The sequence below is a fragment of the Poeciliopsis prolifica genome, unplaced genomic scaffold (genome assembly GCF_027474105.1).
Source record: "Poeciliopsis prolifica strain line A6 unplaced genomic scaffold, Auburn_PproV2 SCAFFOLD012, whole genome shotgun sequence".
Lineage (NCBI taxonomy): Eukaryota > Metazoa > Chordata > Actinopteri > Cyprinodontiformes > Poeciliidae > Poeciliopsis > Poeciliopsis prolifica.
This window is the reverse complement of record NW_026562387.1, coordinates 11,393,631-11,420,319: the sequence shown is the minus strand read 5'-3', so window position 1 is coordinate 11,420,319 and position 26,689 is coordinate 11,393,631. Positions and strand designations below refer to the sequence as shown.

Here is a 26,689-nt window from a genome sequence, read left to right as displayed (position 1 = left end):
GGAAAGTGCATCCTTGCTTTGAGTGACGTTTCCCTGCCTTCGTCTACGGTTTGAATCTTCTGTTCTGACCAGCAGCAGCCTTCATTCTTTCAAAAACATTTTTGTGACAGGCAGAAACAGAAAAAAAAACATCCTGAAAGTAGAGGATTTCATGCAGTGTCTTGATCTGAGTTCTTATACCCAGCAGATTCCCAGTTATAGGTTTTATCCTAATTTATTAAGACTAAACAACCCACAAGTAAAGATGCACCAATCAGAAAAATCAAAGGCCATTTCCAGCATCAAACGTCCCATCAGATTGCAAGAACACTATTTGTAATATTTTTTATCCTGTCTGTAACAACATCACACCTCAGTAGCCAAAAAGGTTTTTAGGTTTTTAAAACAAAGACAAAGATTAGAGTTTATGCCCTGAAGAATGTAGATTCTTAACTGTACTTTGCGATTTCCAAACATTTGCCAGCATTTCCAAATCCAACATGTTTTCAGTCAGAGGCTGAAAGTTTGCAAGAAAAATATAGCACAACTTTGGAGTTCTCCTTTCAGCCTTTCTGTTATCTGCTCTAAGTCTTGCTCTCTCTCACTCTTATGCAGGTGGATTGGACTACAGGCATTTCACAAATTTGTTGCATTTTACTGCAACAAATTTGCAGTAAAAAACAAATTTTACTGCAGGATATGTTAGGATATGTTGTTCAGAGATCAACTTTTAGGGGTTTCTCAGTGCATCTTTACCAAGGACTTTTCCGTGAGATTAATGGAAGCTCACCTGTTGAGTGTTTGCGGACCCTCTCTGACCCTTTGAGCAGAGAGCCCTTCAGGTCTCCTAATGACCGCGAAGACTTCATCTCACTCTGCTTGTCCCGGCTGTTCACCTGTAGGTACTGCAAGCAGAAAGAAGAGGACGTCAGTTGAGGAAGTGAGGGAAGTATTACAGCTTTATTCATCGCTCTTTTTGGAAGAAGTTTGACTTTATTCAAATCACACATTCATGACCACAGCTGGGGTTTCAATGATGCACATGTACAGTGAACAATGAGAGCGACTCACAGGGTTGTTTTTAGGGGTCTTCAGCAGAATCCTGAGCAGCCCGTTAGTTCCTGATGTGTTGCCCAGAGACAGCACCGCCTGATCCAGGTCCTCCTGGCTTTTCAGCGGCAGCAGCAGCTGAAGGACCAAATACAAACATGACCTTTCTTTTCTCATTGCTGCATAGTGCAACAGCAGTTTCAGAAAGGTTGAGATGGGAAAGGATTCTCATTAAAGAAAGTAAACATTCTTCTATCTGATTTTTCCAGTGCACTGAAGCTAAAAATCCCTCTATAGGATGCAGATGGTTTCTGGAGTTTGACAATGAATGTTCAGGTCCTGGCAACTTTTAAAATCCACATAAACCTTTAAAGCCGTTTTTTTTAGTTTATTTTATTTTTCTAACGTGAAATATGACTGCACTGTGAGTTGCATTTCTCCTGTGAAGTTGCTCAGGGAATCACTGCACATTTGTGTAATAGGGAGATGAAAGGCAGTGAAAACCTAAAAACTGAAATGTTTTTCTTCATTTGTATTTTAAAGTCTTTTAAGGCTGAAAACAAAACAAATGGAAAGTACTCCCTATCTTTTGTGTTTAGCTTTGTCTCATCCTTTTTGTTTTTCTCTCCTGTGGAAAGTACTCTGGCTCAATGCCACCATGCGTCTCATTGCTGCACAAAGCCATTGATGGATCATTTGTACTTTATATGAATCTGGCTGTAATTTGATTGTCTTGGAATAATTTGCTCCAACCAACATGTATTCTGACTGAAAATGATTTAATACCATTTCAATTGGTTTGTCTTCTGTTTCCTAATTTAATCTAGCATTAACATGGATGAATATATGTTTATTTTTCAGTCGCATTCTGTAACTTGGTACTGATTACTAGGTTCTGAGTGGGTTGTTGTTTTCTATTTGTAAATCTGAAAAACAAAATCAGGGCTTTTCTGAGTAATTGGGATGTTAACAGCTTGGAGAAAGAAAACATGCTTATGCGCTCACAAAGTGTCTGAGGTCTCCTAGAAGCATCATTAACCAAATCACTTCATTTTGCAGACTTCAACAAGTGAGACTGTCACAAAGTCAAACGTTTACTGCATAATTACCACGGCTGAATAGGTAATGCTATTTTTGTGGAATTCAGATTAAAAAAAACAGGAGACATAGCATCCATCATCCATTTTGTCTCTTTTCTTTTCAACTACTTCCTCTTGCAGTAATTCTGGGTGTTTTTAACTACAGAAGAAAATGTGTAAAAAACACATGATATGCATTTTCACATATTTTCTGATGTTGCATTAATTTTACTCAATCTGTGAGAAAATAACCTCCCTTCTCTTACCTCCTTCTCCATAAAGAAGAGGTCCATCTGTTGACCAAAGGCCTCTGTGACTTTTTGCAGAAGCTCTTTGATCTTCAGCGGCCTCTGAAACGGTATGATCCTGAAACGGGGTGGAAACATCAGCGGCGTTAGGAATCAAAGGGATATTTATGTCTCATCTGGGTATAGACACTTTGCAAGAAGATCCCTCATAAACAGGAATTAACTTTTTCTTTTCTAGTGCTTTTGGTAGTTACAAAATAAGTCTTTTATTTCACGGATGTGGCGAAGAGAGCGGAAAATGTTCAGGTCGGGCTGGGTCAAGGAGAGAAGAGTGCAAAGGCGTGCAATATACCGACAGAAAATTAATCAACAAAGAAAAAAGCGAGGGAATAAACCTTCTCAGAGAAAATGTACAGTCTATCTGCAGAGGGATCATTTTGTCTTTCAGTCTGACTTCAAGAGAGTGTGTATACAGGGCAGCGTGTTTGTAAAACTACATGCATGAGCGTGCGTTCCAATCAGAGTATGCATCGGCCGCTGTTTCAACAACGGCCGGGGTCTCTCCGCTAAGCCAGCACAAAGGCAGATGGGAAACTTCCTGAGAGGAAAGAAGGGGGGCTGAAGCGGGGCTGGGGAGGGGATCTAGAGCGGCAACTAAAGCAGCAGGATGTGTGTCTTTCCCTCCTCTTTTAGAGAGTGACAGAGTGATAGATATACAGACGTGGAGATATTTACAGACTGCGAGTTAGAAAATAAAGGAGTCAGCCTGAAAAAATAAAGACTCTCTGCAGCATGTCTTCTTCTTCTTTGCCTGCTATCAGTCTCATTCTGCTTCAGAAGAATCTGCAGCTGCCACTAACTCTTAATAGTACACTGATAAAAGAGCTTGTTTTATCCCATCGCTTCCTCATCAGAGGCCAAAGCTCTGCCTATCTTAATGACTGCTCATTGGTTCCCTCATCTAAATGAGAGGATTCTGGGAATCGGCAGGCCTGCAGATCAGAGGCGAGCAATGGTGAAGCTAAACGCTCCGCGACTGTTTAGATTCAGCGATGATGTATGCGATAGAGAGCAGGAGGGATGTGGCGGAGGGCTAAAAAGGGGGTTCTGCGCTAAAAGATATGGCTTTCCTTCCTCTGCAAGCAAGTATGGGGAAACACAGTTGCAGAGGGAAAAAAATAGAAAAGGAACAGATTTGCAGATGAAAGATTGCTTTCACACAGTGCGCTGGCTCTGTCTTTTCCTAAAAATCACAAACATACACACACAGAAAGAAAAAAAAAAGAAGAAGAAAAGAGTAAAGGAAAGAGAGAGACACTCTGCAGCGCTTACTTCCTGCCTCAAACCTTCAGTGCCTGCCAATGAAAACAGAAACCTTCCAGTTTGATTCCATTGTGGACAGACAAAACGATTATCCTGACTCATGGATTCCTAATACCTCGAGTGCTGCAGATACTTACAGGATATGGCATTGTATTTACAGTTTCTGCACAATCCAGTTGCCTTAAAGAGTGAAAAAGGTCTCACCACAGAGGCTTACATAAATAAAAGAAAGGTTTGCTCTTCTTTTTATTTTCTTTTTTGCTAAATTAAAATGAGTCCTTAGTTGCTGGCTCATGATATTTGCAAGATGGAGGCTCTTTGCTGATTTATAACCAGAATTAAAACACATGTTTAGATTTTAAAAAGAATATGCACTTCAGATTAAAGTTTTAAGCAGACATGCTTTTCAGTGAGAGCACAACCAAAGCTTCTTTTTATTTAAATCTTTTAACCTTTTATGTATGCATAGCAAAAATGCCAGGAAATAATTTACTATTAGGTCTTTACAATACTTGAAAAATGTACTTATTTTGGTAAATCTATCAATAACTAAACAAAAAGTTAAGTCCACAAGTGTAATGCTTTCATTACAAACACACACTTTGGACAGATATTATTCTATCGAGGCACAGAGAAAATGAAATGCATAGTTTTCATTCAAACATCACAGTTTTATTAATAAACTTGTTATAGCTGCTGCTGTATTGGTAATGAACCAACCTGGCCTTCTTATTCCACCAGAATATCTTAATATCCTGTTAAAACATTTGCAACTGTTTTTAACAACAAACTTGACCAAATCTATGGTAACCAGAGGATGGATGCATTTAGTTTATATCATCAGTTATTGTTGTTTTTTAAACCCCACTAACTGAAGGATACTAAGACATCTTCTTGTTAGAAAAAGTAGAATCCCAGAGAGCTCATGATTTACATAAAATCAGGACATGTGGAACATGGAGCTGGATGGTCAGTGGGATAACATGAGAAGAATACACAACAGGGGTGTAATGAATGCACTTATACACAGTACAGCTCAGTTCAATGCACAAATATACAAAAAAACTTTACTCAATTATTCACCTCAAGCAACTTTAAGTCACTAATTGGCTAGTTGGCCAATTAGTAGTGGACTAAAATCAGCTGATTTCCAAAAAGTTTCAACTTTTTTTAGTTTTAAACAATAAATTCAAATTTATAAAAAAACAAAAACAAAACATAAAAACTTTTTTCTTTACTGCTGGCCAAGGTTTAAAAGATTTGTATCTGGTTTACTTAGCAGAAGTAAACCAGATATAGAAAATGTGTTTACCTACTTAACACAAGTAAAATGTACGGACCGTGGCTTTAAAACCGAGATAAATACCAAACTGTGATTTTCTGTGCACCATAACAACCCTTGTGAATATGTATTGAGTTAACGCAAGAGGAAATGTCTTGTGACTGTATGAGTGGTGCCTCCGCAAAGTGAGATGTCTGTTCTGGGAGAGCAGAGTGATGTGAGCAGACTCGTGAGGAAGAGCAGATAGCCGCGAGGCTTAGAAAACAGAGGGAGGCAGGAACACAGAGACAGCAGCGTGGAAAAACTTATCTCTTCCACAGCAGCAGCCAATTAGGGCTGTGAAAAAGTGGAGAGGCTCATTGTGGATCCATATTCTGCTGGAACAACATGCTCCTTCTCACATCTGTGAGCCTGCAGCTTTCTAATCACCAAACCAGTTCCTCTTTCTTTGGTCTAAATAACTGTGAATGAAGGTGGCGGGAATTCATGTAGTTTTTGCCTCCATTTCTCCTCGCTACCAGAATAAAGTGCATCGAATCTAGTTTGGGGATGGATAAAAACAGGCCACCATTAAGCTTCTTCTCAAAGACCCGCCATTAATCCTATAGAAAATGTGTGGACAATGTAAAGAAACAAGAGCTGCATAAAGCTCTACCTTGTTTCTTGCTCTGCATCACACACCTGCAGCTTTTTCAGTCTATTATTTTTGCCCTGTTCATAATTCAGAGGCCAGTATCAGAGGGGAAACTACTTGACAGTCAGGGAATGACCTTCCCAGATGAACCAGTTTTGTGTTGCAATAGTCCTGACTGGACAGGTTGGGGATGTCCATCTGCTAACTCAGCAGTCTGATTCTGGAGTTCTTATCAGCTTCCCTGTGGTGGTTCGGTGATGGCCAACGTGTCGGACCAACGCTGGTTAAATGGAGATCGCTCCTAATTTTTCTGTTTTCCAAACAGTTTCCTTAAACTTTCATTAGCTAAAGGAAATCCAAATTATGGGTGTCCTATTAAGTTTTATACCCAATGTCAGAACTTGAATGATGCCAGTGGAAACATCCAAATACCATGTCAGCCATTAATAAAAGGCTATAATAATTCTCATCATCGAAAAGCGTATAAATAGTTTTGGATATGTCATTTTTAATTTAGGTGTAAATAAAATGAACAGATGTATTAATTTTATTCCAAACGAATCTTCTTTTTACATTATTTTGTCATATTTTGAGAGATTTCTGAGTCAATTCCTATTAAAAACACCTGGTGACACTATGCCATTATGGACGGATGCAACACACTTGGCAGGAGAAGAAACATCCTCTCCTCCCAAATTCACACACTTCCAAAAAAGGAATGAAAGAGGTGTTAGCCATAGCAGGAATTAATTTAGGATAAACCAGGAAACTAAAAGTTTGTAGTTCATCTGAGGACTTGCTAAAAAGCCAAATGTTTCCTAGAGCAGCCAAAGACAGAACAACTTGAGTTGATTTCACATGGAACAAAGTTACCACCATTCAGAATTTGCTTTTTATTCTTACATATTTAGCGGACAAAGTGTTCCAAAGGTTTTCATCAAAGCCTTAAGCACTTTCCATGAGAGTTTTCCTTTGTTTGAAGCCAGTGATGTGGGATCAAACAGCACCAAGGATGCAGCACAAGATAAAATATTAATTCAGGGTGAGGAGAGGACAGTGAACTGAAAGACGTCCCTCTCTCTTCGCCTTTAGTTAATCCCTCCCTCTCGTCCAGACCTCCCTGCATCTTTTCCACTCTAAAAACCGACTCTGGAACACAGAGCCTCGGCTAAATAATCCAAGCAGGAATTTTCCTTCTCTTTCTGCCACTCTGGCATGTAACTGCGATTTCCTCCCTTAGACACAAAATCCCCGACATGGCAAAGCAAAACAAATAAGATCCAAAATAACAAAGTTTGAATTTGGACAGTTGAATGTCAAAAAAGAAAGAAAGAAAGAAAGAGAGAAAGAAAGAAAGAAAGAAAAACAATAAGGAGGTTTCCAACATACCGCTTTTCTCTCTCATGCTCCAGCTTGACTCTTAAATCCTGTTGAGGGGAAGAATAACACGAGAGAGGAGTTACAGAGGTGGAAAGTTAAAATGATTCATGGCTGTATGAAGGATTTGGCCTGAAGTATAAAGCTGGGGAAAGAAATTAAGTGAAGCACTATGATGCCTGTGTTTTTTGTTCAGAAATAAAATTTTAAAAAATGAGGACATGACAGTCTGTGTGTGTTCTTGTAAAAGTATTAACCAAAGGGAGCAGGAATCCAGAAGAGCCTGTAAGTCTGCAGGAGGTCACTGTGATAAACTAACGCTGACATCATATCAGCGCAGAAGATTGGGTGAAATTTAGGGGGGAGGTGTAATTAGGAGAGAGGGACGAGTTTACCCCTTCTCACGGAGGAGAGCCGCTGTCTGGGCGGAAACTCTCTCTGCTCCTCACCAGCTTGTTTACTTCTCCTCATAAACACTGCCGCTTTAAGAGGATTCGCCAATTATCATTCCACGGACGGGGAAACAAACGCGTGAAGAGGCAACTTTTCGGAGCAACACGAAACCAGCACTGCTTTCATTTACCAGTCCTGCATTTACTGAATTGATTTTTGTAAATCTCGAATGAGACTCAGTCACAATAAGCTCATTCGTATGAGAATGCACCTTTACTACAACCTTTACTTGACTCTGGCAGCAAACAACGTCTCAGTCCAGAAAAATGAATCCTGATGACAGAGTGGCTGAGGTACTGTGAGTAAACCCAGAACGCCGGTCAAGGTCAAAGGAACAAGTTAATAAATTGTTATTTAAAAAGGATAACACTGAGATTTAACTTAAGGAGATATTTTAATGTCCACCCCTCACGATGCTTGAGGAATGTTAATCTGGGTGAAATGAAATCATGACATTGAAGCTTCGTCTGCCAGGTATACGAACAATCGTGGGCCCATCAGTTTTGTGTAACATTCTGGACATTCGACTGCATAACATGAACCTGGCTGGAATTTATTTAATGTTCTTCTAATTTAGGCTTAACTCACTGTAATTCTGGCATAAAGACAAACTTAGATCGAATAATTTTTTGAAATCAGAAGCACTTTTTTATCCTAAAATAAATATCTATTATTATTAGTTATTATTATTATTATTAAGCTAAGCTTTTCACCTCTGACAAGTTTTAAAGCAGTAGAATTAGCTTTAATATTCTAACAGTTCAGTAAATACAAGTCAAGCTTAAAACACCAACCTAAGGAGGTACAAAAGCAGGAAGCAGTAAAATATTCTATTATTTTTTTTACATTTAAAAGCTTTTAAAATGTGTAAAAAAAAGAAACTATTTCTTTTCAATAATAAAACTAATAATAGAAAATTAGAGAAATAAAACACTAAATCATCAGCTGTGAGCTTTATTAACTAAAATAAATTGTAAAATTTAGTTAACATGTGAACATTACTTATAAACTGAACTGGTTTCTATAATGCTTTGTTGCAATTATAGAAAGGCATCTGTACAATCTAAAGTTTTTATATGTAAATGAGAATCTTCCATGACTTCCAAGTTAGTTTTGTAGCAAGAGAAGCTGCATTTGGACATAATTATATTTAAGTCAGTCAGACATTCTGGAAGATATGAATATTATAGCTGCAGAAGCAGAGCAGATGAGATATGAATGCATTCAGATGTGATGTGTACCTGTTTATAGAGTAAGGTTCTGTTTTTGTGCTTGTGGCTGGAGTAGCGACCCAAAGCGGCCAGGTCTTGCATGATGGAGTTGAGTGCCTCCTCGTCATCTGCAGCCAGAAGACACATAAAAAATAAAAACGAGAGAAAGAAACAGACACAACTTAATTTTTATTAGTTCCACTTGGAGGCTTTTTTAACAGTCCGATTTGACGACTGTCATGCAGTTAAAGCTGCAGCTTGTGTTGCCTCAGACCACACTTATGAGGCAACACCTGGGCTGCTACTTCCTGTTCTTTCACCATCTGTCGAGTTTCCACTAGTGGGAAAATTCCAGTGGTTGTTCACTAATTTTTTATCTATTTTTTTTTTAATTCACACATGCATCTCAACCGTTTGCACTCAAACAGAAGGATCTTAACTAACTGGGTGCTTTCAGTGCTGCTATTGATGAATCAATAATGTTCAATAATGCACAGAGTATATCTATTGCATGAGTTTCTGTTGCACAAGGCTGTTCGAGTTTTTCCCTTTCTGAATAGCAGCAACTTATTTCAGGCAAATAAAACAAAACAGGTGAAAGCTTAAAATTGAAAGCGATCATTATTTACACTTAAAGTAAAATGGGACAACATTTATGTTACTGACATCTCTCTTATGCCAAATAAACACACACTCTCCCTCTTGTAAAGGAGATAATCATGCAGACGAGCGTGTCAGGCATTACCATATCAAGAGGCGTTAATGGAAGCGATTATCCGAGCCGTGTCTACGGTATAAAGAAGAGGTGGTTGACCTCCGCTCAAGCCTGCCTGCAGGATGAATAAGTGACGAGCTCATTCATGGCTAAAATGCACACACAATTTTTCCCACGCAGAAACCAGGTCAGGTGTGTGAGACAAACAGCACCTGCAGGAAAGACCGCATTCTTTCAGCTGAAGAAACGCTCTTGAAGAGTGTCTCAGCGTGGAAGACCACTGGGGACATCAGGAAGACCGGCTAACGCAGGCAGCAGATGGGAGCCAAGATGAAATTTGATCCCGCTCCATCCGTGCGGCCGGCTGTCCGCTGGCAGCAGGTCTGTCCGCTGGGTTCACCCAGAGGTCAGGGGGACACCCTTTAACAGGGATGATGTTACTGATGCATCAGTCTGACTTTCTCTGCTCACATCTCAGACTAGACTAGAAGCAGTGATTAAATAAAAGTGAATGCCTCTGTGAACTCATACGCTGAGTTTCACACGCGCAGAAACTGAAAATGTCTTCCTGAGTGCCTTTGAAGGACTTGTAAAACAAATATTTAGAATTTTGTAATTGTCACAATTACAAATAAACCGAGGTTACCAAAAAAACAAACTAACACTGCAAAAAGATTAACAAAAAGAAAAAAAGGGTGGTAAATATATTTCTCATTTTTAAAAGATAAACTGAGATAAGGCCCTATCAAATACACAGCAGAAGTACTGAAATTACTTTTTAAATAGAAGTTAAATTTTACTAGGAGCAGTGAGTAATTGAACATTTTCCAAAATAGCTTTATCTGTAAAAATTCACTAATAATTAGTGTTAGTGTGTTATTGGTTGAAAAAACGGTCTAAAGGGAGAACATAAATCGTACAGAAAGTCTGTTTGCTTTGACCTGATGGTATTAAGAGGAAATGAAAATTCTCCCTGTGCCATTTTGGTTCCCAGACATAAGTCCTAAAGAAATCCAGTGGTATGAGCTGAAGAGAAGAGAGCATAAAAGAACATCCAGGACTTTGGACAATGTAGATAGTGTAAAGACTAATGATTAAGATGTTTTTCTCTGTAATCTTTGAGGCTGGGTAGCTAACATGAAAAGGCGTCGATCCCCCTGAGCCAAACTCATAGAAGTGGTACATCATTATTTATTTTTTCTGTCCCTATCCCCACATAGCAGCTGGAGTGAGGTACGAAACGATCCACAGCTCTCTGCTGCACGGCACACTCCCTTCACTTCGAGACAAACTAAATAATGCAGAGCGATAAGAAAAGTTACACCCACCATATCTCAGCTCCAGTGCAAATAGTGGAAACAGTGCAAGGGGGCGGACTGATATTCTTAGAACAAACGGCGATAAATCCGGCAAAATATGGTGTAATTACCCAGTCAAATACTTGTGGCTTTATTAAGTCAGGCCACTAAAAATAACAAAGTTGGAATAATATGCTTTTCCTCTGTTGCTGAAAAGTTGCCCAGTTTTTTGTTTTGTTTTTCCCCTGTAGCACAAAACTTTATCATTTTATTTATTTGTGTGAACAATTCCAATTTTGACACAGAAAAATCACCTCCAGTATCTCCCTCCCTGAGTCTTAAAAGACAGAAAGGTGATGACACATGTAAATAAGCCCCATACTTCTCCAAGCAAAAATGTGCAGGGCTTCACGCCGAATCTTTATTCTTGATACAAACACAGGAGGCAGAGGTAGTTATAATAATCTGTGGCGTCAACAGAGGTGAATGACTAACCGCTCAGTCCGGCCTGTCCAAACAGGAAGGAACTGAATCACTGCTCTGAGCGCAAGCAAGCAAACCTGGTTTATTACTCCACACAGGACATTCATGGATTTCTGACTGACTCAAGGAAAAACTGTTTTTTTGTTTGTTTTTTTCTTCCCCTTGCCACTCTAATTGCAGGACAAATATTATGGGTGCCATCTTTTTTCTAGAATGAATGGCTTCTGTCAGTAGAAAAATACACTACAAAGCAATAAAGTACGCTTTAACACCTTAACCTATCGCTACTTCCCTCCGGTTGAAGTCTAACCAGAGATCTGCGTTAGATAGAATCATGTTTCAAAATGGCCCAGTCAAAGTCCAAAGCAAAATCTAATTCAAAATGTGGACCACGAGTTGAAAATTGATTTACAAAGCTCTTTGGAAAAAGTAATGAGCAAAATAAATAAATAAATAAATAAATAAATAAAAACAATTCCAGATGTAAAATGGTGGCAGGGAAGTTCCTCAAAATCTGTAAATGCAGCAATCGGTGTTCTAAAGACTAACTTGGGGGGCTGAATATAAATACTTTTTAAATTATTTGTAAAACATGTGCAGTAACATATTCATCATGACTGTGTTATTTGTGGATTTAAAAGTGTCAAAATGAAAAAAAGTGTCGTTAATATTTTGAGGGCACTGTACAAGACAGGTTTTATTGGCCTATTCTTTTATGAAACATTTTTCATAATGATGGACCGCAACCAATTTCTTCATCATTTATAAATACATTGTATGACTATGACATAGACATTAAACAAAACATTTTTAAACAGAAAATCTATCACAGTCTCTCCAGTGATTTGTTGAGCCTGCCCAGGCCCGGAGCGCTAGACTACCAGAGGCCCTCGCAGTCAAGGATACAAAACAAACACAGTCCCGCAAGTGAATATGATTGTGTGTTTCTGTGTAGGAGGCTTGGTTTGTTGCCTGTGGATAATAGCAGCGTGGGGAGAGCAGGAGTCTGACGGGTGCAGGGGGCAGTCGGTGTGTGAGAAATGCGTGGTGGTGAACAGAGCCGGCCTATAAATGAAATTATTACCTCACTCGGGCCTGATTCACGGCCACTCGCCAAGGTAGAGGCCAGCCAAGGCTAACCACCAGCGCGGTGGGAAGCCACACCAACACTGTCAGTGACTCAGAAACTGCCTGCAAAAAACACTCCTGAAGCACAGCGAGTGTGACCAAGGATTTGGGTCCGATGTGCAGAACAGTTTGGGATACCTGCAGTCCGTTTCCTGAGTTCCCCCCTGCAGTCTTGGGTAAAATGTGACCCACAAAAGAACAGGGGGAATTCCAGGAAGCCGGAGAGAGTGAGCAAAGTTGCACAATGGAGACTGATTACAGGACATTGCATCATCATCTTTTTTTTTCCCTCTCCCCTTTTCTCAGGATTAAGGTGGAAACCGTGAAAGTGGCAGAAACTGCTGTCCGAGACAGTCAACATAAAAGGAGGTGTCTGCTTGCCACTGCTGCTCAAGCAAACCAAACATGGGTGCTCGCATTTTTACCTTAAGTTTGTTTGGAGAATAGCCTCTGTTTTGAGAGACTATTATTACTATTTGCAAATCAGTGCTGTGCACAGACCAGGAAGGCTGTGAAGAGTGAGGCAAACTGCCTGGAAAGACATTGAGGGGATTTCCTTGAGCTGAGAGACACATCATGGCAAAGGCATCCGGCGGGATTAGCAGCCAGAGCCAAAATGTGTCCTCACTCCCCTGCAGCAGCCAGGTCTAATCTCTGACGTACAACACACGCTCAGACCCACTGTAAACACCAGTCTCTGCTCAGCTTACCGAAAAATGAAGCACAGTCAATTTAAGACCTAATGGATGTAATGTTTAAGCGTTTAGAGTTAATCTTTCACTAGAAGTAATAGCTTTGATGTCATGCTGGGGGAACTGTAGGTGTGTAACAATAGCTGTGCAAGCAATGTTTGCACAAGGCTCGTCCCAAAAGTCCAGTTTTTGATCAATAACTTGATGAAATCTATATATTGCATGACATTTTTTTATATTGATGTTTTTAGATATTGTTCATACAGTTAGGTGGATGCATAAAACTGCTACTTAGCTTCCTCTGCTCCTTTAGCTATGCTCATAGCGAGCAGGTACAGACCTGTTACCGGAAGTAATTCCTTGCAATGGCAAGGAGCACCATGTTCTTACATAATGTCTTTATGTAATCACTCATGTCACATCATTTTTAGCAATTTTGCTTTCTGAAATTTATATTGCAATAAAATAATAATAAAAAAAGGGAAGGATATTTCATCAGAGCACATGGAAATGAAGATTTGTTTTAGTGTGTTTTACATCAGGTAATGACTAGATGATGAGCGGGAATCGTCATTAGTTTCCCTTTTAATTTTATCTTTCTTTGACTGCTCATTAGATGTTAGAGCTTATTGGATGTTCAGATTTACATTATGTGCTATGTTACAAAAAAAAAGTAAATTTCACACGTTTCTCTAATTTAAGCATTAGTGCTTCATTACCTTGTGTGTTCCTGTGCTGTCCAGGTCCATTCTGGAGATCGTCATCTGTCGTGGAAAGAAAGCAGTACTTGTTTAGGATCATAATAGTAAAAGCTCTGAAGCAAATACTTTAACTGCTGATTGCTATTTTTCAGAAATCTTCAGGCAAGTTCGTTAATCTTCAGATGTGGCTGGTTTGAAGATCAATAAAGGCATAAATTCAACATTTCCAAATGATAATGTTACTTACTTATCTCACATCCCTTTTTTTTTAAATATAACTTTGCTCTTTATTGAATTGTTCCTATCTCTACTGTTCCTGCCAGAGGAAGTGTAGTGGAAGTAGAAGTTTCTGTATGAATGCACATAGAGCAACCTGCTTTCAAAAGCAACTTACCCATGTTTACTGTCATCATCAGGAAGTGGCCCTGTTGAACTTGAGCATAGAGCTCAACTTCTCTCTGAAAACGAAGACTTCACCCTGAGACAAAGAAAAACAACAGGTTTTCAACATCTGCGAACTGGGCCATTTCTCCTTAAGCTAGCCGCATAATATTTCTGTGATTACACAAAAACAATGACTAAACAGGAAGCAGGTGGTGGTACCAACACAAAGGTTTTATTTCCTAAATCGCTCTCAATGCTGGTGTTATTTAATCTTTTCTCTAACCTGCTCTCCTGAGATTGGCATATCCTTTTATGAAAAAAACAACAACAGAGCGGCCAAGAGCTGTGTTTGTCGCTGGCTGGTAACGCATGTATTTTTATTGCCTCTATCAAAACTGCAAGAGAGCCTCATTGAGAGGATTTAATGATAAAGCCGCATACCGCCTAAATCCCATGATGCAGCCTTTGGGAGTACAGGAGAAAAACCTGGCTAAGGTTAAGGGCATAATCTTTCAAAGAATAAAATGAGCGCTTGGCGCTCATTAGATGACACACAACAAAAAAAGGAACATAACATATAGGAAGAATTATCTAGCTCTGAAGGCAATGCTTTTCGTTTATGACAAAGGAAGAATGCTGAATCATTGACTTTCTACCCTACTTGACCCAAATACCTTTCATATATGTAATAGCAAAAGATTTACTAACATGCATACTATTCTTGGAGACAATGACTGTGCCCTATGAGGGGTCTTATAGATAAAATTCACTGAAATGCTGAGGAACATATTTGTCTGCTATTTAAGAGCAGAAATACAAAAGAGGAACAGGAACTTTAGAAAAAAAAAGAACAGCTGCTCCACAGTGCAACAATGTGGTTATGAGCTCATTTGTTATCCATTACAGTGTCTATCAATTACCCCAACAAAGCTTTATGCATATGTACAGCAAATAGAGTAAGTTTAAACCTAACACCTATTCTAAATATATTTTTAGTTTGCAGAGGCCAACACCGAGAAAATTCAATCTTTAAAGCCTTTACTAGGCAATACATCTGCTTATGTTAGCGCTAACTATTAATTAGAAAGGTCAGAAGTTCTTTAAATTAGGTCAAAATGAGAATTTTAGAACTGAGCTGCTAGTGTGTTTTTTTGTTTTTTTTTCCGGTTCCTAACCAGCGCTGGTGTTGGAACCAGTTCTTAACCGGTTCTGAGAAAGAACTGGTTTGTTTTTCCACCACCCGAGAGTCTAATCGGAACCACGTCATTGTGACAAAACTAACATTTTTGTAGTATTGTGTTTTATAGTTTTTTTTTAAATGTTTAGTTTGACCAAAAATATTCAAATTAAACTTTGAAATTTTAAAATATGTTACTCACAAGGTTTTAATTGGCTGCTCTTCCCAATGATCCTGCCCAAAGCTCCTAATATAAGATGTTTTTTTTTTTCTTTTAGCAAATCAGCATCTGGGACTGTCTGGGATATCTCCAGTTTTTGGTGCTATGGCCAAAACTGAACTCAGAGGACACAGAAAGAACTGGTCCTCAGTAAGTTCTAGCAGCAGGTAAGCTGTGGAACCGGTTTGGTGGACAAAGCCCAGAGAGGTAGCTGTGTTTTAAACACTGGTTTCAAACACAATGTTACGGCCCTTTAAGTAAAATAAGTTAAGTTGCTGCATGAATCTTTGAATTTTTGAACATCCAGTCCAATTCAGAGACAGAAACAAAGTGTCCTCCTACCTGAGATGTTTGGCTAAAGAGCCAATAAATATCTGCTTGTCATAATGGATTTACTCTAACCAGGCCATTGTCTTCCTATGCAGTTCCACTAGATTCTCATTTCACTTCAATGCTTCTTCTACAATTTGTCCCATTGAGCTCGATTTCTCTGGTCGAATTGCAACCGGACCAACTCGCAAACAGAAGGGAATTTGTAAATAATCCAAATGCTGACATCACTCTCCAACATAAAAGCCTGGCGATGCACTTTCATACAATGTACCTACAAACACTTCACCTTTCCTTACAATTCATTTTGATCCCTGATTTTGATCCGTGATTGTTGATGTTTTCATCACAGACGAATATATTTCCAGACAGTTGCATTTTATTTTGTTCAAACACTGGCAGAGTAAACTAGTCTAATTTCAGATGCAGAGCAACAGGTGGGGAGAACCGCCATGTGTTACTCCATCCTTGGCCACTCCTCCAGATTCTCTGGCATCTCGTTAGAAAAACTGCCAACTGTAGCAACTGCATGATGGAACTGTGGGATATATATATATATAAATAAACATCTAGTCTTAATTGTATTGGTAACATATAGCAGAATACACATGTGGTGTTCCCATGTTTTGTGCTACATACAAGTAGAATAGGCAGGTATCACTCAAATTGTGTTTTTGAACCCTTTCTAGGGATACAAATAATTTAATAAATATTGACTTACTTTTGCATTTAAACGTTTTATCTTGTTTGTCTTGAACAAATCAAGCTTGTTTTCTGGCTTTCAGTGTATAATTCATCTCAGTGAACTCGAATGAAGCAGACATTTGACCTCCTTGCCATACTTGTACAGTTTTGGCCATTTTGCACTAAACTTTCACACAAAATTATTTATGCACCACACGTAAATTCATATCATACAGATGTTTATTACATGCATTAACAAAAGACGTTCATCCATATGTTAGCATCTATTAACTAAACCTGCTAGTCTTTGCAAGGTTGTGGTGCTTTTGTCCAGGAGTCATGGGTCATTCTTGTACAAATTTACTTCATATTAGTTTGCATTAATTTAGTTGTAGTGAATAATGTTGGAGAAAAAAAAAGCTGATAAAAACTTGATAAGAGACATTATCTAGTAAATATGACTTAAAGGCAAGTGGTTCTTCACTTTGTTCAGCTTCTCAAAATAGGCTGGTTTTCTTAAGTGTTTTGAATCCTCTAAGTCTGTGTACAGAAAATAACACTTGTCCCTAACACTCATGGCAGAAAAATGGTCCTCCTTTCTCTTCTTGGATTAGCGAGGAAACTTTTCACAACCACAAGAAAAACGGGCACGAGAGCAATTTACAGATGAAACACAGAGGCTAAACGTCTTGAATGCTAAAAGACTTACAAGAATAAACATTGCATGAGAAATGACACTTGACTGGCCAAAATGTATACAGGATTCAAAGTGAAGATAATAAAGAAAGACATCAGCTGATGACAAGTTTTACAGTGTAAAAAGAAAAGAAAATCTGATATCTTCATTGCGAATATCTTCATTAGCCTGGGCTTGTTTGTCTGCTGCCACTGACCACGCATGAAAGAGACGAAGAACATGACAGGTGGTGTTCCAACACCATGCCGCCCAGTCTGTCGATGCCATGCACACACACACATAGACAGTCACACACAAGTAAGCCTCTGTCCTTCTGCTGCCAGTCACCAGATGGTCCATCTGCTTCGGCCCTCTGCACAGCATGATTTCGAGCTGGAGGTGCCCACTGATTGCCAGCCCAGTTCTCCACACAAGTGGGCAAAGTGACAGCCCTGCTTATCGAAGATCAAATACTAAATAGTGCTCCCCCTGTGCTTGTTGCTCAGCAGCCACACGTACTGAGTGACAGGACTGTGTAAAACAAACCTGCAAACACTGGAACGCATTTCTCGCGGATAAAATCAGCCAATAGGGTGAGATTTCTCACTTTTGTCGAAGCATAAACCGCCACTCCAAAGCCGATCAAAAAGGACATCCCAAAAAAAAAAACAGTGAAGCTAAACTCTTTAAACTTTATACTGCAGTTTTATTTTTGTTACAGTGATTGACGGGAGAGTGCAGCCCAGACTATGCGGGTCAGCATGTATATGCTTGCGAGCACACACCAAGCTCTTACAGCTCTCTTACGTCACCTTCAAACCAAGCAAACACTGTAATGCTGGCCTTGGTCTCCAAGGGAACCCCCCTCTTTCTTTAGACTGCTCAGCAGCTGCCTGGTGGTCTGAGCAGCATGGCCTCATATTTGACATCACTTGTGGAGTCCCAGAGTAATCAACATTTCTGAGGTCAAGCATCCAAAACCCGTAGTGCTCAGAGGGCTTCCACCTCCCAGCTAAGGCTAAAGAAGATGGTCCACAGAATTGTGGAAATCGGTACAATCTGGATTAGAAAAGATGCAAAATATGCTGCTCCAAAAAAAAAAAAAAAACGTGGCTTTTTATCACAGTTAGCAAGGCATGCGTTTTAAGAAATTACAGTTTCAAAATCGGACAACTTTATGTTGTCATAACATGCCAGAGGAAGGACATTTCACTTTTCTCTTTCTGACAAGAGAGACAAATTTAGATTTTTGGAAATATTTCTGGCCACGAAGAGCATGAACAGTCATGTTGCAGAAAATAAAGCTGTACCACAAATTCCTCACTGAAACAGACTATATTTGGTTGTTATATTTGAGATAACATATAAAGAACATGGCACTACATTTCATACAATTAGCCAGGAATATAATAAAGGAGCAAAGCTAAAACCAACAGAATGTGTGTGAATCTCTGAGTGCATAACAACGTGTTTGTACAAACTAATCCTGGTTCCAAATAAATTCTGAACAAATTTAGTACCTTTATATCTACAGCAATTCTGTCAGTATTTTTCAGATCAACTTTGTCAAATGCTTAACTCAGATTCAGCAATAACATACCAAATGTTTTAGATATATAGTTGAAGATGAGTACTACATACAACTTTTGGGAACACGGGCTCCATTCTATGTTGTGGTCAAAAAACAGACAGAAACAATGAAATATTTTAGCAGCAGTAAGAATATTTATTGCTGATTTGTTATGAAAATCATTATAACTTACTTGGTAAAATGTCATTTTTTGCTACAAACACCATGATGCCTTTTCACTCACACTTTTGCTGCTTTGAGAATCTCATGCAAAAAAAACAAAAAAACAACAACAACTGCGTAAAATGTATTTTTGACATTTTGGAAAGATTACAGTGGATTTCAGGAACAGTGAACAGAAACATTTAAACTCTAACAAACATGCGAAGGGAAAAGTACAGGTAAAAATGTATTCTGAATCAGTAAGTTTGAGATAATGTCCCTTGACTTTATGACACAGCACTGATTGTCTTAATCGCACAACGTACAGGAAGAGAAGGGTAATTAGTAAGTCGTAGTTATTTATATGATTTACTCTTTTCACAAAGGTCAGCGGTGGGGGTGTCCTGCATCCTGAACGCAGGCCAAGACTGCCGTGTGGCTTCCCCACATGAGTCAGAAGGTGTGTGTTGGCTGATTCTGGGAAGCAGGACAATACAGCACGTCCTTTCACTCGCTAATAAGCCAGACGAAGTGTTTATATACATGAACTTATCTGCGGAGCTTATTTTGTTTGAGGTGAAAGCTTTAATTTAAGTGTCCAAACCCTTCCTCCCTTTGCTTTGCTCACATACGTCATTGCAGTGAGGAAACCAAAGCTTTTACACTGAGTCTTAAAATCCACATCTAATTTTTGGGCTCATCATTTGTAAGGTCCTAACTTTTGTTTCAAGTGTAAACAGAAATGTTAAATCTAAACATGTTGAGAAAAACTAAACACCAAATATGATAGAACGTTTCTTAATCTTACAGCCAATTGCTTATTAGATGCATAAAAACACCAGGTGACACCATTCTGATTTGTTTTGTTCACTATAGATGAATTTACCAAAGCCAAGTGGTCAAGTGTTTTTTAAAAAAGCACATGTTCTGTTTCTAAGGTCAACTATCTGTTTCAGAATGAAGTCACAGGAAGCACAAAAGGTGTAAATGACATTGATATATATAAATATATTTTTGATATTTTGCCACTTATTCAGACTGAAACTGTCTCTTTTTGGTACCCACCACCCCCGAAGTGCTAACAAATAGGAAACCAGCAGATAAAATGACACCAAGTCAATTTATTCACCCATATATGGAAAATACTTCACGATGTTTACAGAGAGTGGTCTGTAAAAACAGAAAATGTCCTTTATAAAGCAGTTGTGTGGACAAAATTGGCTTGATGATGTAAGAGCAAAATGGGTCAAAATGATCAATGGCTTATTATGATGCTGGTCACAGAAACTAATAGACTCCAGTGGACGAATATCTTATTCTGATTATTCTAAATCTAATGCCACATGAATGACGATGTAAAATACAATTCTGACACCTTGGATTATTTCAAAATGTATCTCAGTTTAAGAAAAGTAGTTCATTTTATTAACTCGGGAAGCACCTGGACCATTTTTGTTACGTACGAGGCTACTAATCTTTTTTTTTTTTTTTTTTTTTTGCCACAATCACCTGAAGAGGTTACACAGACTACAAGTTAAATAAAACTTTCACAAAATTCACTGATGACAGGAGAGATCCTCGAGATAACGTCGGCTTTACATTCATCCGCCACTATATTAGAAACACCTAATTTGCAGCTGACATCCATTAACTCACATCCTGCCTCGGAGCAGAAGCTCAAGCTGCTGGTAGTGGTGGCATAAGGGGATATTTTCTTTCCACACTTTAGGCTCCTCAGTACTGTATGACTAGGATTTAAATACCACAGTCAACTCAAGTACTGTCCCTGATTATGTCCGTCCAATATCACGGCTGGATCTTGCATGGAGATATTTCAGTCTGACTCTGAAGTATCGTCAAAATGAGATAAATTAAAGAGAACTACAATTACTATCAGCTGATCTGAAAAATAACCAAATGTACAAATTCCCCTACTTTAATTGTCCACAACCTGGCTACTTCCTCACAAAACCCTACAGCAAAGGGGACTCTGTGCAAAATGTAAAGTAAGCTGTGTTTTCCATTATGAGACGATGTGCTATTACAAGCACATTTACTTATGTTTCTCCACCCGAATGAAGCCAAGCCAAGCAGAGCAGAGACACAGCTCATAGACTCGAATCCGTCATACGAAACAAAGTGTCTGAAAACAGCAGTGCTTCAGGAAGAGACACCGGTTCTAAACATACAGTCAATAAAAATTACCTTGGAACGCAGTGTTAATAAATCTGTGGTATTTCTAAATGACTGCAATGTCTGTCCAGTTACTGCATTTTTTTTTTTTTAAGCACTGTGGGGACACACTCGTCCTCCGTGTTATTGTACGACCCAGAGTGTGTGTAGTCTATCCGGCTGTCCTTGCAGCCTCGGGGCTCCATTTGCTGCTGATGGCATTGTCCTAACAGTCAGACAGGCCTCGCAGACAAAGCTCAATCGAGACAACTTCCTCTGAGTTTCTGGAGCGCCGACCTCGCTGGAACCTCGCTGCCCTTTCCCAGATAAAGAAAGCAGACCCAGACTGACTCTACATAGCACCATGTAGGACAGCTACAGGACAGCTGACAAGATGCTGTCCTGTAGTTCAGATTTGATTACATTTGCATTTTTGAACTTTGCAGCAATGACATTTGATAACGCTGAACAAATTTACAGGGAAAACAAATCATAAACGTTACGTCTCTGTACAAAACAGTTAGGAATGTTAGGTCTGAGGACATTTTCTGAGCCTATTGGTGGCAAAGGTTGTTTTCACTGATTCACTCACTCTCCTTTTCTAATCTTGCAATCTTCTGCTGATCTATATCAATAATCACGTTCAACATACTCAACATTTTTGACCAAAATATTACTTCCATGATTCAATCCAGTGCATTCTAGTAATGCAAAAAATATATAATTGGGGTGAAGTTTGGCTGCAACTCACATCCAGTTCTCCAGGAGAACCAGAGCTCAGACCAGAGCATTTTATCAAAATCCTAGAAGAACAAAAGCCAGACCAGTTCTTCATTCAACATAATGTAAATGATAAAAAAATCACTACATTTACCATAATTACTAGTGAACAAAGTTATTATTGTAGTTGTTCAATCACGTGAACTCTAAGCCCTGAATATAATTCGGCCCCTGCTTCTTAACACTGAAATTAATTCAGCTGTCAAAGACACAAATAAACTGACATTTCAATGCAAAGGAACGGAAAATGAAAACAAAACTATTTTACTGGGATTTTATGTGCCTGGCCAACACAAAGTCGTGCCTGACTGTGAAGGGAAGGGAAAACAATACGTTGTTTCCAAATAGTTTTATGGAGACGGTATAAGACTCTTTCTTATACCCCTGAATACAAAAATATTGCAGTTACGGGTAGGACTGTAGCAAGTTTGCACCACAAATATAAAGCCATCCACATAAAAGAGAGCATTATTCAGAAAATCGGACAAATGACCTATTAAATCTGAAGGAGCAGCAGTAAAACACAGCTCATGAAGGAGACAGTCTTTTGACATGTCAAAAAATTCTTCTTTTCCATTTGTCAAAGGTCAACAAGGGGACACATGACCTATGGGACATGAGTCATGTAGATAACCCAGCAAACATGTAAGAGAAGTTTGATGAGACCAAAATAAGAACTTTTTCATCTACATTAATAACACTTTGCATGACAAAAGAATAACATCACATTGAACACACAGTGAAAGGTGGCAGGGGAAGCATCAACATGTAGACATGCTTTTCTGCAGCAGGAACCAGGAAGTGGATGGAAAGACGGATAGAGAGAAAAGAAAACCTCTTATACGCTACCAGAGACTTCAAACTAAAGCAGAGGGCCATATCTTTGATGGGTATTTTGAAAAGAATGTACTATCATATCTCCATTTGATAATTATCCACCACCGAATATAGCTTGCAGCTGCAATAAAACAAAAGTTTATTGTTTCTCTTTTTATAAATTATTTACAGTACCTACTGTCTGACAATGAGATTTAATTTTAAAAAAAGAAATTATTTGTCACAAGAGGATAGAAAATGTTTTTCCTTTTGTATTTCACTCTCAACTCTGTTAGAGACAACTTGACTGAGTTTTTATGAGGACATAAACATACCCTCCATATGATTCACGGTAAACTTTGACTAGACGTGTCTGCTCTGTGAGCGTCTCGCAAACCATCATGGAGCATAAGGCACCATTATTCCTCTCAGCTAAGAAGCAAGTTGAGGTTTTTTTTTTCTGGTAAATCAACAATTTACTCTGCATGCCAGATTTCCATGCTCTCCACTTCACAAGGAAAACACATTCCAAGCCAATCCTTTCCATTACTCATCAACATTTGCAACAAGTTAACGTGCAAAACGCAAAGATGTGTAATAAATCCTTCTGTCAGAGCTCTTTCTTCATCAGCCCCAATCAAAACATTAGTATTAGGTCCCTACTTGTGTAGTGTGTATTCACTAGGATCCACAGTGGGATCCAGCCTCTTTATCAGGCCTGCAGATTGTTTTACCAGAGGCACCGCCGCCATATCTGAGGTCTGTTTCCATTAGACAGCTAACCTATGGCTTTAGAGCCAATTTGTGAGAACTAGGGCATGTCATAGTGCTGATGAACTCATCCATCCGTTTGATTCTCCAAATGCATTTGATTCTTTCAATACATACATATGTTGCATCATGTGAGTGATTAATCACCTCAGGCACGGGTTTGAAGCAATATCTCTTATACCTCTGCCTTGTAAAGGCCTCATTTTGATGGCTCAAACACTGAACTGGACCAGGAAGACAGTTGGGATTAGAAAATATAACTGTCAAAGTATATTTTGATTAGATTCTCGTTTTCCACTAAGAACAACTGAATACTGCAAAAAATAATAATAATAATAATAATAATAATGATGATGATAATGATGATGATATGATATACGTCTCATCTTACAGCCTTGTTGCTTTTCAGATTCAATTTGCACTTTGAGATTTACCAACCATCTTTTCCCTAGTCAATATAATTTCTGGTTTTCTTTGAGGTCTCACCTTCCGATTCCGATAATGACCAATTCGATATTTTTTTTTTTTTTATCCAACATAAAAATGAGAAAAAGAAACGTGATTCTGTTTTGAATCCAACAAAAACAAGTAATTACTGAACTATCTTCACCTAAACAAGAGTCCCTAAACATCAGATTTCACTGAAATGAAGCCGAGTGCATTGAAGCATATGTTGTCTGATGTGTTTTCATTCTTAAAATAGTTTAAAAGTTTTAACTGTTTTCTTAAAAGTCTGATTATTTTCACTCCTCAACACTTGATTCCTCATCAGTTGGAAAACTGGTTAATTAGTTGTTGCTTGTCTATTAAACATAAGCACCACATTTTATTTAGTCACTTTGAATTGTTATGTTTGGATGGACGGAAACAGATGGCAAGACGGATGGAGGGGTGCTGAATGCAGTTTTTAGATAAAGGCATATCAAATAAAGTCTGGAATTACAATAATTTTCTATAGATTTGTTTTCTTATTCTACTCAATCCAAGTTCCATACTTTTCGAGACAAAACAAACATAATCTCTGGTCATCCAGGTTATATCACTGAAAGAAAAATTATTTTTGTGCAGGAAAAATAAATAAATCTTGACGATTTCCAGAAAGCAAAACAAAGCAGGGTGGGAGAAAAAAAAAGGAAAAGAAAAAAAAAACATATTGTTTAGTCTGTAAAGCATAACTGTGGAGTTCTCTCAATTCAAACTCACCACAGTAACAATTGCATTGAAACCAACTGGAGTCTGTCCAAGTAATAGTTTCCACTTGCGAGAAGAAAAGCTCTGCGAGCCCCGCTGCCAGTGCAAACATGAAACCGTGTAATAACAATGATCGGAAATAAAAATGTATCTTAGTGTCCAGGAATTTCGTTTCTGATAAAAGACAAGGCTCATTAAAGAAGTCATGTAAAGCAAAGCGAAACCCTTACCTTGTCGTCTAACTGTGTCCATGTTACGGCTGTGGATGCAGGATTTGTGAAGGTGAATGTGTTTCTTCTTGGCTCCAATTCAAAGCAGATAAACACTGGAAAATTCCCAACAGTTGCAAAGCAAATCTTTTAAAAAAACAAACACCCAAATAGAGAGCCCAAAATCCGGAAATTGCGCTCAGCAACACGGAGAAATTAGAGCGAACCAGCCGCACTTTTGGCACAAACAGCTCCTCTTCCTCTCAAAGGCGCATAATCCAGAGTCGGTCGCTGTGTTCACCGGAAAGCGGGGGACAAATGCAGGGTAAAGTTTTCCCGACCCGCGCTCGGCTTGTCTCAACACACTCTCTCTACAAGAAGCGAGTTTCTGCTCCGAGCTGCGACTCTCTGATGTCAGCTGCGACGTAAGCTCCGGGAAGTGGTGACGCTCTCCGGTGGTGCGTTACCAAGGCAGCGGAGACAAACAGGTGCTAGTGCTGCCCCCCAAAGGACGTCTTTACTCACTGCACATCTGAGGACTTTTTTTTTTTTTCTTTTTTTTTTTACATTTTTGAAAGGTTATTAAAATCTTTTAGATTTGCGTCACAAAAATCACTGAACGGAGAAAATGTTTTAATTTGAAGTACATATCACATTACCAGGACCATTTATTGAACAAAACGTTGTTTTATTATTGCCATATTTAATAGTTCCAAATAAAAATGGCAAATGAATAAGCAATTGTCATATTAGTGTAAAAAAATAGCTTAGGAAATGTATTCAATGTAGAATTTTTTTTTTTTTTACTAATGCTGTCTATTTGAAAAAAAAAAAAAACAACAACAACTTAACTACCAAATAAACAAATGTCACAACCCCATTTTTATTTGTAATGAAGGTAGGACTCATTAAAATAATTTTAAAAAATCTTCAGTGCTGTTTTAAAAGACAAATAATTAATAAATCACATTCCACCTCAAATACACTGAATAAATAAATAAATAAATACAGAGAACCATTTTTGGTACATATAATTTGAGAATAAAGTAAATAACTAAGCAGACATATAAATAAAGATATTGTAATTTAGAAGGGGCTGTGTTTAATACTTTTTTGTTTGTAAAGTTGATTTTCAGAGAGTTTATATGTGAAGAAGTACCACAAGAGACAATTTGGTGTAATTTTACTGTCTCTGCATGCAAAATTACACCAAACACAAATGTAATATATATTTTTCTTAAATGCAAATTGATTCATATTTATTTTTCAGTTTTTTAGCAGTTTTTGGTAACCTTTTGCTGCATTTGAGACACACTGTCACATTAATCTGGCACATATCTTGTTTTTCTTTAGAGTAAAGAAGAGCAGCAGTCTTTCTAATGATGATGACAATTTCACACAGTTGAATTTCACACAGCCGTATGTTTGGCTTTAGTGCCAAACAAATGAGCAGTCTTAAATCCTCATTTTACCACAAAAAAACTGATGTCTGGATTACTAAACTCTCTCCTTGGCTTCAGATTCACTCAATTTACTTTGGTTCCACACAGCAGGGTTTTTTTTTCATTGTGACCAGACATGTCCTTGTTCTGTTTAGGACTGCTCGAGTGCAGTGAATATCAATTGGACATTTGCATCCCTCTATGGACTCAGAGTCATTGCAGATGTCTGTACTGCTCAACAGCGCTGAAGATAAGCACATCATGCAGCTGTTCTACACAAAACAGGCCCGTCTGTGTGTCTTTATAAGTGGGAATGCGTGTTGCTTCATCTCCTGGGATTCCTCAACAGCCAGAAAGGACTAAAGTCTCCAGAGAATTAGAGAATATCTTTTTACCGTCTGTTCTGCAGGGTTTCTTTCCACTAAAGCACTTCCATATGAGCGACAAATGAG

General features: G+C 38.5%; 1 protein-coding gene across 1 annotated transcript in view; it reads right to left on the bottom strand.

Annotated features, from left to right (window-relative positions):
• The window catches only part of map3k22 (mitogen-activated protein kinase kinase kinase 22), a 40,672-nt gene extending 15,465 nt beyond the window's left edge, over window positions 1-25,207 (bottom strand). The window contains exons 1-8 of the mRNA XM_055037519.1: window positions 24,817-25,207; window positions 14,048-14,131; window positions 13,672-13,716; window positions 8,667-8,764; window positions 6,985-7,022; window positions 2,375-2,474; window positions 1,051-1,167; window positions 770-884 (exon numbers count right to left, since the gene is read on the bottom strand). Coding sequence (XP_054893494.1) covers window positions 770-884; window positions 1,051-1,167; window positions 2,375-2,474; window positions 6,985-7,022; window positions 8,667-8,764; window positions 13,672-13,716; window positions 14,048-14,066 — 532 coding nt within the window. The 5' untranslated portion in view covers window positions 14,067-14,131; window positions 24,817-25,207. The remainder of the gene's footprint in view (window positions 1-769; window positions 885-1,050; window positions 1,168-2,374; window positions 2,475-6,984; window positions 7,023-8,666; window positions 8,765-13,671; window positions 13,717-14,047; window positions 14,132-24,816) is intronic.
• Between the last annotated feature and the right edge of the window lie 1,482 nt (window positions 25,208-26,689).